Source organism: Poecile atricapillus, unplaced genomic scaffold (assembly GCF_030490865.1).
Source record: "Poecile atricapillus isolate bPoeAtr1 unplaced genomic scaffold, bPoeAtr1.hap1 scaffold_319, whole genome shotgun sequence".
In the NCBI taxonomy this organism is placed as follows: Eukaryota; Metazoa; Chordata; class Aves; order Passeriformes; family Paridae; genus Poecile; species Poecile atricapillus.
This window is the reverse complement of record NW_026709118.1, coordinates 1-11,833: the sequence shown is the minus strand read 5'-3', so window position 1 is coordinate 11,833 and position 11,833 is coordinate 1. Positions and strand designations below refer to the sequence as shown.

The following is an 11,833-nucleotide window of genomic DNA, read 5'->3' as shown; positions in this document are numbered from 1 at the left end:
GGGGATTTTGGGGACTTTTGGGGATTTGGGGGATTTTTGGATTTGGGATTTGGGGATTTGGGAATTTTGGGAATTTTGGGAATTTGGGATTTTGGGATTTTTTTTAGGGAAGGATCCCTCGGGATTTGGGGGCTCCGGGAATGACCGGGACACCCCAAAAAAAAATAAACCAAAATCGGTGGGAAAAGAAGGAATTTATTCAGGGGGGATCCCAAAAACTTCAAATTTGGGAGGAGCAGGGATTGATCCAGGGGGGATCCCAGATCCAGGGGGGATCCCAGGCGGATCCCAGGAGGATCAGGGAATGGTTCAGGGCGGATCCCAGATCCGAGAGGATTCCAGAAGGAGCAGGGATTGATCCAGAACAGATCCCAGATCCAGGGGAGATCCCGGGAGGATCCCTGGAGCAGCAGGGATTGGTTTAGGGGGGATCCCAAATCTGGGAGGATCTCGGGAGGATCCCAGGAGGATCAGGGGTTGGTTCAGGGTGGATCCCAGATCCCAGGAGGAGCAGGGATTGATCCGGGAGGATCCCAGGAGGAGCAGGGGTTGGTTCAGGGCGGATCCCAGATCCGGGAGGATCCCAGAGGATCCCGGAGGATCCCAGGAGGATCAGGAGTTGGTTCAGGGTGGATCCCAGATCCCAGGAGCAGGGATTGATCCGGGAGGATCCCAGGAGGAGCAGGGGTTGTTTCAGGGTGGATCCCAGATCCTGGAGGATCCCAGGCGGATCCCAGGAGGATCCCAGGAGAATCCCAGGTGGATCCCAGGAGGATTCCAGGAGGATCCCAGGAGGATCAGGGGTTGTTTCAGGGTGGATCCCAGATCCCGGGGGGATCCCAGGAGGATCAGGGGTTGGTTCAGGGTGGATCCCAGATCCCAGGAGGAGCAGGGATTGATCCAGGGGGGATCCCAGATCCAGGGGGGATCCCAGGAGGATCCCAGGAGGATCCCAGACCCAGGGGAGATCCCGGGAGGGTCAGGGATTGGTTCAGGGGGGATCCCAAAAACCCCAGATCCCAGGAGGAGCAGGGATTGATCCAGGGAGGATCCCAGGTGGATCAGCGGTTGGCTCAGGGTGGATCCCAGATCCTGGAGGATCCCAGGAGGATCCCGGATGGATCAGGGGTTGGTTCAGGGTGGATCCCAGATCCCAGGCAGATCCCAGATCCCAGAGGATCCCGGGTGGATCCCAGGTGGATCAGGGGTTGGTTCAGGGTGGATCCCAGATCCTGGAGGATCCCAGGAGGATCCCAGGAGGATCCCAGATGTATCCCAGGTGTATCCCAGGAGGATCAGGGGTTGGTTCAGGGAGGATCCCAGAGGATCCTGGCAGATCCCAGGAGGATCCCAGGAGGATCCCAGGAGGATCAGGGGTTGATTCAGGGTGGATCCCAGATCCTGGAGGATCCCGGGTGGATCCCGGAGGATCCCGGAGGATCCCAGGAGGATCAGGAGTTGGTTCAGGGTGGATCCCAGATCCCAGGAGGAGCAGGGATTGATCCAGGGGGGATCCCAGGAGGATCAGGGGTTGGTTCAGCGTGGATCCCAGATCCTGGAGGATCCCAGAGGATCCCAGGAGGATCCCAGGAGGATCCTGGGAGGATCCCGGGAGGATCCCAGGAGGATCCCAGGGGGATCAGGGGTTGTTTCAGGGCGGATCCCAGATCCTGGAGGATCCCAGGAGGATCAGGGGTTGGTTCAGGGTGGATCCCAGATCCCAGGAGGAGCAGGGATTGATCCCGGGCAGATCCCAGGAGGATCAGGGGTTGTTTCAGGGCGGATCCCAGATTCCAGGAGGATCCCAGGAGGATCAGAGGTTGGTTCAGGGAGGATCCCAGAGGATCCCGAGCGGATTCCAGGAGGATCCCAGGAGGATCAGGGGTTGTTTCAGGGTGGATCCCAGATCCTGGAGGATCCCAGGAGGATCCCAGGTGGATCAGGGGTTGGTTCAGGGAGGATCCCAGAGGATCCCAGAGGATCCCAGATCCTGGAGGATCCCAGGAGGATCCCAGGTGTATCCCAGGAGGATCCCGGGTGGATCAGGGGTTGGTTCAGGGAGGATCCCAGAGGATCCTGGAGGATCCCAGATCCTGGAGGATCCCAGGAGGATCCCGGGTGGATCAGGGGTTGGTTCAGGGAGGATCCCAGAGGATCCCAGAGGATCCCAGATCCTGGAGGATCCCAGGAGGATCCCAGGCGGATCCCAGGTGTATCCCAGGTGGATCAGGGGTTGGTTCAGGGTGGATCCCAGATCCCGGGCAGATCCCAGATCCCAGAGGATCCCGGGCGGATCCCGAGCAGATCCCCGGGGTCACTCCATGCCCAGGATCCGGCAGTTGGGCAGCGCCGCCTCCAGCAGCGCCCGGAGCCGCCCCGGGCTCGGAACCACCAACCCCGACAGGTCCAGAGAGCGCAGCCGCCTGTAGGGAACAACCGGAGAGAAACAACACCGTGACAACCCCGACAGGTCCAGAGAGCGCAGCCGCCTGTAGGGAACAACCGGAGAGAAACAACACCGTGACTGCTGGGGGAACAACCGGAGAGAGACACCGTGACAACCCCGACAGGTCCAGAGAGCGCAGCCGCCTGTAGGAACAACCGGAGAGAAACACCGTGACTGCCAGGGAACAACCGGAGAGAAACAACACCGTGACTGCCAGGGAACAACCGGAGAGAAACAACACCGTGACTGCCAGGGAACAACCGGAGAGAAACAACACCGTGACTGCCAGAGAGAAACACCGTGACTGCCAGGGAAACAACCGGAGAGAAACACCGTGACCACCGGAGAGAGACACCGTGACAACCCCGACAGGTCCAGAGAGCGCAGCCGCCTGTAGGGAACAACCGGAGAGAAACACCGTGACCACGGAGAGAAACACCGTGACTGCCAGGGAACAACCGGAGAGAAACACCGTGACTGCCAGGGACACCGGGACAGCCAGGGGACACTGAGGGGACACTGAGGTGACACTGGGTGACACTGGGGTGACACTGGGGTGACATTGGGTGACACTGGGGTGACACTGGGTGACACTGGGTGACACAGGTGACACAGGGTGACACTGGGGTGACACTGGGGTGACACTGGGTGACACTGGGGTGACACTGGGGTGACACAGGGTGACACTGGGGTGACACTGGGTGACACTGGGGTGACACTGGGGTGACACTGGGGTGACATTGGGTGACACAGGGTGACATTGAGGTGACATTGAGGTGACACTGGGTGACACAGGGTGACACTGGGTGACACTGGGTGACACTGGGTGACACTGGGTGACACTGGGGTGACACTGAGGTGACACTGGGGTGACACTGGGGTGACACTGGGGTGACATTGGGTGACACAGGGTGACACTGGGTGACACTGGGTGACACTGGGTGACACAAGGTGACACTGGGGTGACACTGGGTGACACTGGGTGACACTGGGGTGACACTGGGTGACACAGGGTGACACTGGGTGACATTGGGGTGACACTGGGGTGACACTGGGGTGACACTGGGGTGACACTGGGGTGACACTGGGGTGACACTGAGTGACACTGGGGTGACACAGGGTGACACTGGGTGACACTGGGTGACACTGGGGTGACACTGGGGTGACACTGGGGTGACACAGGGTGACACTGGGTGACACAGGTGACACAGGGTGACACTGGGGTGACACTGGGGTGACACTGGGTGACACTGAGGTGACACTGGGGTGACACTGGGTGACACTGGGTGACACAGGGTGACACTGGATGACACTGGGTGACACTGGGTGACACTGGGGTGACACTGGGGTGACACTGGGTGACACTGGGTGACACTGGGTGACACTGGGGTGACACTGGGGTGACACTGGGGTGACACTGGGTGACACTGGGGTGACACGGGTGACACTGGGTGACACTGGGTGACACTGGGTGACACTGGGGTGACACTGGGTGACACAGGGTGACACTGAGGTGACACTGGGTGACACTGGGTGACACTGGGTGACACTGGGGTGACACTGGGGTGACACAGGGTGACACTGAGGTGACACTGGGTGACACTGGGTGACACTGGGGTGACACTGGGTGACACAGGGTGACACAGGGTGACACTGGGGTGACACTGGGGTGACACTGAGGTGACACTGGGGTGACACTGGGTGACACTGGGGTGACACTGGGGTGACACTGGGTGACACAGGGTGACACAGGGTGACACTGGGGTGACACAGGGTGACACTGGGTGACACTGGGGTGACACTGAGGTGACACTGGGGTGACACTGGGGTGACACTGAGGTGACACTGGGGTGACACAGGGTGACACTGGGTGACACTGGGGTGACACTGGGTGACACTGGGGTGACACTGGGGTGACACTGGGTGACACTGGGGTGACACTGGGGTGACACTGGGGTGACACAGGGTGACACTGGGTGACACTGGGTGACACTGGGGTGACACTGGGTGACACTGGGTGACACAGGGTGACACACAGGTGACACTGGGTGACACTGGGTGACACTGGGTGACACTGGGTGACACAGGGTGACACTGGGTGACACTGGGGTGACACTGGGTGACACAGGGTGACACTGGGTGACATTGAGGTGACACTGGGTGACACTGGGGTGACACTGGGGTGACACTGAGGTGACACAGGTGACACAGGGTGACACTGGGGTGACACTGGGTGACACTGGGGTGACACTGGGTGACACTGGGGTGACACTGGGGTGACACTGAGGTGACACTGGTGACACAGGGTGACACTGGGGTGACACTGGGGTGACACTGGGTGACACTGGGTGACACTGGGGTGACACAGGGTGACACTGGGTGACACTGGGTGACATTGAGGTGACACTGGGTGACACTGGGGTGACACTGGGGTGACACTGGGGTGACACTGGGGTGACACTGGGGTGACACTGGGTGACACTGGGGTGACACAGGGTGACACTGGGTGACACTGGGGTGACACTGGGGTGACACTGGGGTGACACACAGGTGACACAGGTGACACAGGTGACACAGGGTGACACTGGGGTGACACAGGTGACACACAGGGTGACACAGGGTGACACAGGTGTCTCACCTGAGGTGGTGCAGGGTGGCCAGGCCCCTCTCGCTCACCTGGGGACACCGGGCCAGCCCCAGGTGCTCCAGGGTGACACTGAGGTGACACTGGGTGACACAGGGTGACACTGGGTGACACACAGGGTGACACAGGGTGACACAGGTGACACACAGGGTGACACACAGGGTGACACAGGGTGACACAGGTGACACAGGGTGACACACAGGGTGACACAGGTGTCTCACCTGAGGTGGTGCAGCGTGGCCAGGCCCCTCTCGCTCACCTGGGGACACCGGGCCAGCCCCAGGTGCTCCAGGGTGACACAGGGTGACACTGGGTGACACAGGGGTGACACTGGGGTGACACAGGTGACACAGGGTGACACTGGGTGACACTGGGGTGACACAGGTGACACACAGGTGACACAGGGTGACACTGGGTGACACAGGGTGACACTGGGGTGACACTGGGGTGACACAGGTGACACAGGGTGACACTGGGTGACACTGGGGTGACACAGGTGACACACAGGTGACACAGGGTGACACTGGGTGACACAGGGTGACACAGGTGACACACAGGGGTGACACAGGTGACACAGGTGTCTCACCTGAGGTGGTGCAGCGTGGCCAGGCCCCTCTCGCTCACCTGGGGACACCGGGCCAGCCCCAGGTGCTCCAGGGTGGCCTCGAAGACGTGGAGCCGAGCCAGGAGCCAGTCGGACACGTGGGGACAACCGGACAGCTCCAGGTGTGACAGCTGGGACAGGGACACTGCGGGGACAGGTGTGACACAGGTGTGACAGGTGTGACACAGGTGTGACACAGGTGTGACACAGGTGTGACACAGGTCGGACACGTGGGGACAACCGGACAGCTCCAGGTGTGACAGCTGGGACAGGGACACTGAGGGGACAGGTGTGACACAGGTGTGACACAGGTGTGACACAGGTGTGACAGGTGTGACACAGGTCGGACACATGGGGACAACCGGACAGCTCCAGGTGTGACAGCTGGGACAGGGACACTGTGGGGACAGGTGTGACACAGGTGTGACAGGTGTGACAGGTGACACAGGTGTGACAGGTGTGACAAGGACACTGCAGGGACAGGTGTGACAGGTGTGACAGGTGTGACAGGTGTGACACAGGTGTGACAGGTGTGACACAGGTGTGACACAGGTGTGACAGGTGTGACACAGGTGTGATAGGTGGGGACAACCGGACAGGTCCAGGTGTGACAGGGACAGTGCAGGACAGGTGTGACAGGTGTGACACAGGTGTGACACAGGTGTGACACAGGTGTGACACAGGTGTGACAGTGTTTTGAGGTGTTTCAGGGTATTTTCAGGGTGTTTTGGGGTATTTTGGGGGTGTTTTGGGGTATTTTCAGGGTGTTCTGGGTATTTCCAGGTGTTTCAGGGTGTTTCAGGATATTTTTTAGGTGGTTTTGGGGTATTTTCGGGTGTTTCAGGTTGGTTTTGGGGTATTTTCAGGTGTTTCAGGTATTTTGGGGTATTTTCAGGTGTTTTTGGGGTATTCTCAGGTGCTTCAGGTGTTTTGGGTTATTTTTGGGGTGTTTTGGGGTATTTTCAGGTGTTTTGGGGTATTTTCAGGAGTTTTGGGGTATTTTCAGGTGATTCAGGTTGGTTTTGGGGTATTTTCAGGGTGGTTTTGGGGTATTTTCAGGTGTTTCAGGGTGTTTTGGGGTATTTTCAGGTGTTTTGGGGTATTTTCAGGTGTTTTTGGGGTATTTTCAGGGTGTTTTGGGGTATTTTCAGGTGTTTTGGGGTATTTTCAGGTGTTTCAGGGTATTTCCAGGTGTTTTGGGTTATTTTCGGGGTGTTTTGGGGTATTTTCAGGAATTTCAGGTTGTTTTTGGGGTATTTCCAGGTGTTTCAGGATATTTTGGAGGTGTTCTGGGGTATTTTCAGGGTGTTTTGGGATATTTTCAGGTGTTTTGGGGGTATTTCCAGGTGTTTTTGGGTTATTTTCGGGGTGTTTTGGGGTATTTTCAGGAATTTCAGGTTGGTTTTGGGGTATTTCCAGGTGTTTTTGGGTTATTTTCAGGGTGTTTTGGGGTATTTTCAGGAGTTTCAGGTTGTTTTTAGGGTATTTCCAGGTGTTTTTGGGTTATTTTCGGGGTGTTTTGGGGTATTTTCAGGAATTTCAGGTTGTTTTTGGGGTATTTCCAGGTGTTTTTGGGTTATTTTCGGGGTGTTTTGGGGTGCCAGGCTCTCACCCAGGTTGTCCAGCCCCCCGTAGGTGACGGGGGTCCCGCTCAGGTCGATGCCCACCACGGGCAGGTGCCGCAGCCGGGGCAGCTCCGAGCGGCTCCCGGGGCCGATCCAGCGCTGCTGCCCCAAAAACCTGCGGGGTCAACCTGGGGTCAGGACAAAACCCAAAAACCTGCGGGGTTACACCCCAAAAACCTGTGGGGTCAACCTGGGGTCAGACCCCCCAAAAACCTGTGGGGTTACACCCCAAAATCTGCGGGGTTACACCCCAAAACCTGCAGGGTTACACCCCAAAAACCTGTGGGGTTACACCCCAAAACCTGCGGGGTTACACCCCAAAAACCTGTGGAGTTACACCCCAAAAACCTGCGGGGTCAACCTGGGGTCAGGACACCCCCAAAAACCTGTGGAGTTACACCCCAAAACCTGTGGGGTTACACCCCAAAACCTGCAGGGTTACACCCCAAAAACCTGTGGGGTTACACCCCAAAACCTGTGGGGTTACACCCCAAAAACCTGTGGGGTTACACCCCAAAAACCTGTGGGGTTACACCCCAAAACCTGTGGGGTCAACCTGGGGTCAGGACACCCCAAAAACCTGTGGGGTTACACCCCAAAAACCTGTGGGGTTACACCCAAAAACCTGCAGGGTTACACCCCAAATACCTGTGGGGTCAACCTGGGGTCACACCCCAAAACCTGTGGAGTTACACCCCAAATCCTGTGGGGTCACACCCCAAAAACCTGTGGGGTTACACCCCAAAATCTGTGGAGTTACACCCCAAAAACCTGTGGGGTTACACCCCAAAAACCTGCAGGGTCAACCTGGGGTCAGGACACCCCAAAAACCTGCGGGGTTACACCCCAAAATCTGTGGGGTTACACCCAAAACCTGCGGGGTTACACCCCAAAAACCTGTGGGGTTACACCCAAAACCTGCGGGGTTACACCCCAAAAACCTGTGCGGTTACACCCCAAAATCTGTGGGGTTACACCCCAAAAACCTGCGGGGTCAACCTGGGGTCAGGACACCCCAAAAACCTGTGGGGTTACACCCCAAAAACCTGCGGGGTTACACCCCAAAAACCTGCGGGGTCAACCTGGGGTCAGGACACCCCAAAAACCTGTGGGGTTACACCCAAAACCTGTGGGGTTACACCCCAAAACCTGCGGGGTTACCTGGGGTCAGGACACCCCAAAATCCTGTGGGGTCAACCTGGGGTCACACCCCAAAAACCTGTGAGGTCACCTGGGGTGAGAACCCCAAAATCCTGCAGGGTCAACCTGGGGTCAGACCCCCCAAAAACCTGTGGGGTTACAACCAAAAACCTGCGGGGTCAACCTGGGGTCAGGACCCCAAAACCTGTGAGGTTACACCCCAAAACCTGTGGAGTTACACCCCAAAACCTGTGGGGTCACCTGGGGTCACCCCCCAAATCCTGTGGGGTCACCTGGGGTCAGGACCCCAAATCCTGTGGGGTCACCCGAGGTCAGACCCCCCCCAAATCCTGTGGGGTCACCTGGGGTCACCCCCCAAATCCTGTGGAGTTACACCCCAAATCCTGTGGGGTCACCTGGGGTCAGACCCCAAATCCTGCGGGGTCAGGACCCCAAATCCTGTGGGGTCACCTGGGGTCAGACCCCCCCCAAATCCTGTGGGGTCACCTGGGGTCACCCCCCAAATCCTGTGGGGTCACCTGGGGTCACACCCCAAATCCTGTGGGGTCACCTGGGGTCAGACCCCCCCCAAATCCTGTGGGGTCACCTGGGGTCAGGACCCCCCCCAAATCCTGCGGGGTCACCCGAGGTCAGACCCCAAATCCTGTGGGGTCACCTGGGGTCACACCCCAAATCCTGTGGGGTCACCTGGGGTCAGACCCCCCCCCAAATCCTGCGGGGTCACCCGAGGTCAGACCCCAAATCCTGTGGGGTCACCTGGGGTCACACCCCAAATCCTGTGGGGTCATCTGGGGTCAGGACACCCCCAAATCCTGTGGGGTCACCCGAGGTCAGACCCCAAATCCTGCGGGGTCACCCGAGGTCACCCCACAAATCCTGTGGGGTCACCCGAGGTCAGGACCCCCCCAAATCCTGTGGGGTCACCTGGGGTCAGGACCCCAAAACCTGTGGGGTTACACCCCAAAAACCTGCAGGGTCAACCTGGGGTCAGGACACCCCCAAAAACCTGTGGGGTCACCTGGGGTCAGACCCCAAAACCTGTGGGGTCACCCGAGGTCACACCCCAAATCCTGCGGGGTCAACCTGGGGTCAGGACACCCCAAATCCTGTGAGGTCACCCGAGGTCAGGACCCCAAATCCTGTGGGGTCACCTGGGGTCACCCCCAAATCCTGTGGGGTCACCCGAGGTCACCCCCCAAATCCTGTGGGGTCACCTGGGGTCACACCCCAAATCCTGTGGGGTCACCCGAGGTCAGGACACCCCAAATCCTGTGGGGTCACCTGGGGTCACACCCCAAATCCTGCGGGGTCACCCGAGGTCAGACCCCAAATCCTGTGGGGTCACCCGAGGTCAGACCCCAAATCCTGTGGGGTCACCCGAGGTCAGGACCCCCCCAAATCCTGTGGGGTCACCCGAGGTCACCCCCCAAATCCTGTGGGGTCACCCGAGGTCACACCCCAAATCCTGTGGGGTCACCCCGAGGTCAGGACCCCAAATCCTGTGGGGTCACCCGGGGTCAGGACACCCCCAAATCCTGTGGGGTCACCTGGGGTCACCCCCCAAATCCTGTGGGGTCACCTGGGGGTCAGATCCCCCCCCCCAAATCCTGTGGGGTCACCCGAGGTCAGACCCCAAATCCTGTGGGGGTCAACCTGGGGTCAGGACCCCCAAAATCCTGTGGGGTCACCTGAGGTCAGGACACCCCCAAAATCCTGTGGGGTCACCCTGGGGTCACACCCCAAATCCTGTGGGGTCACCCGAGGTCACACCCCCAAATCCTGTGGGGTCACCTGGGGTCACACCCCAAATCCTGTGGGGTCACCCGAGGTCAGGACACCCCAAATCCTGCGGGGTCACCCGAGGTCAGGACCCCCCCAGGTGGGGCAGGGGACCCCCCCAAAGGCTCGGGGGTCTCACCTGACGCCCCCCCCGCAGGCCCAGGTGAACTCGGCCGCCGCCGCCTCCGGCCCGAGGGATTCCCTGAGGGAGCTGCGGAACCTGGGGGGGGACACCTGGTGAGACCCCGACCCCTGCAGGTGAGACCCCTCCCCACACCTGGTGAGACCCCGACCCATCCAGACAGGTGAGACCCCTCCTCACACCTGGTGAGACCCCTCCTCATCCAGGTGAGACCCCTCCCCATACAGGTGAGACCCCCTCCCCACACCTGGTGAGACCCCGACCCCTTGAGACCCCTCCTCACACCTGGTGAGACCCCTCCCCATACAGGTGAGACCCCTCCTCACACCTGGTGAGACCCCTCCTCATCCAGACAGGTGAGACCCCTCCTCATCCAGACAGGTGAGAGACCCCTCCTCACACAGGTGAGACCCCTCCTCATCCAGACAGGTGAGACCCCTCCCCCAATCAGCCAGGTGAGACCCCTCCCCCCTTGAGACCCCTCCCCCCCTTGAGACCCCTCCCCATACAGGTGAGACCCCTCCTCATCCACACAGGTGAGACCCCTCCCCACACCTGGTGAGACCCCTCCCCATCCCAGGTGAGACCCCCTCCTCATCCAGGTGAGACCCCCTCCTCATCCAGACGAGGTGAGACCCCGACCCCCTTGAGACCCCTCCTCATCCAGACAGGTGAGACCCCCTCCCCCACCCAGACAGGTGAGCCCCCTCCCCCATCTCAGCCAGGTGAGACCCCTCCCCCTCCAGGTGAGACCCCTCCCCCCCTTGAGACCCCTCCCCACACAGGTGAGACCCCTCCCCATACAGGTGAGACCCCTCCCCCCCTTGAGACCCCTCCTCATTCCAGGTGAGACCCCTCCCCACACCTGGTGAGACCCCTCCTCATACAGGTGAGACCCCTCCCCACACCTGGTGAGACCCCTCCCCCTCCAGGTGAGACCCCTCCACCAGCCAGGTGAGACCCCCTCCCCCTCCAGGTGAGACCCCTCCCCCTCCAGGTGAGACCCCTCCACCAGCCAGGTGAGACCCCTCCCCCTCCAGGTGAGACCCCTCCCCCTCCAGGTGAGACCACTCCCCCCTTGAGACCCCTCCCCACACCTGGTGAGACCCCGACCCCTTGAGACCCCTCCCCCATCCAGGTGAGACCCCTCCCCTCCCCAGCCCAGGTGAGACCCCTCCCCCTCCCCCAGCCAGGTGAGCCCCCTCCCCCCACCCAGCCAGGTGAGACCCCTCCCCATCTCAGCCAGGTGAGACCCCTCCCCCCCTGAGACCCCTCCCCACCCAGGTGAGACCCCTCCACCCTTGAGACCCCTCCCCACACCTGGTGAGACCCTGACCCCCTGAGACCCCTCCCCCATCCCAGGTGAGCCCCCTCCCCCCCGAGACCCCTCCCCAGCCAGGTGAGACCCCTCCCCCACCCAGTTGAGACCCCA

The 11,833-nt window shown here is 60.1% G+C and overlaps 1 protein-coding gene and 1 long non-coding RNA gene across 2 annotated transcripts; one reads left to right on the top strand and one right to left on the bottom strand.

Moving 5' to 3' along the window:
- The first annotated feature begins 516 nt into the window (after nucleotides 1–516).
- Nucleotides 517–2,049, top strand: LOC131574438 (uncharacterized). The gene is made up of 7 exons (XR_009276503.1): nucleotides 517–618; nucleotides 771–1,056; nucleotides 1,090–1,218; nucleotides 1,355–1,415; nucleotides 1,520–1,819; nucleotides 1,863–1,934; nucleotides 2,027–2,049. It is a non-coding gene; the product is annotated as an uncharacterized LOC131574438 (long non-coding RNA).
- Nucleotides 2,050–2,190: 141 nt separating this feature from the next.
- On the bottom strand, nucleotides 2,191–10,556 carry DMAC2 (distal membrane arm assembly component 2). The gene is made up of 4 exons (XM_058828904.1): nucleotides 10,399–10,556; nucleotides 7,307–7,434; nucleotides 5,677–5,839; nucleotides 2,191–2,423 (listed from the first exon to the last, which is right to left on the bottom strand). The coding sequence occupies exons 1-4, from the start codon at nucleotides 10,554–10,556 to the stop codon at nucleotides 2,315–2,317; spliced, it is 558 nt and encodes a 185-aa protein (XP_058684887.1). The 3' UTR covers nucleotides 2,191–2,314.
- Nucleotides 10,557–11,833: the final 1,277 nt, after the last annotated feature.

What these genes read in the sequence shown, in the direction of transcription:
- DMAC2 (XM_058828904.1), bottom strand. Translation starts at nt 10,556, where the DNA reads ATGGGTCGGGGTCTCACCAGGTGTGGGGAGGGGTCTCACCTGCAGGGG. An exon ending in CGGGGGGCTGGACAACCTGG is followed by an intron (nt 5,840 to 7,306) that starts GTGAGAGCCTGG and finishes CTGTCCCCGCAG; the next exon opens with TGTCCCTGTCCCAGCTGTCA. An exon ending in GCCACGCTGCACCACCTCAG is followed by an intron (nt 2,424 to 5,676) that starts GTGAGACACCTG and finishes TGTTCCCTACAG; the next exon opens with GCGGCTGCGCTCTCTGGACC.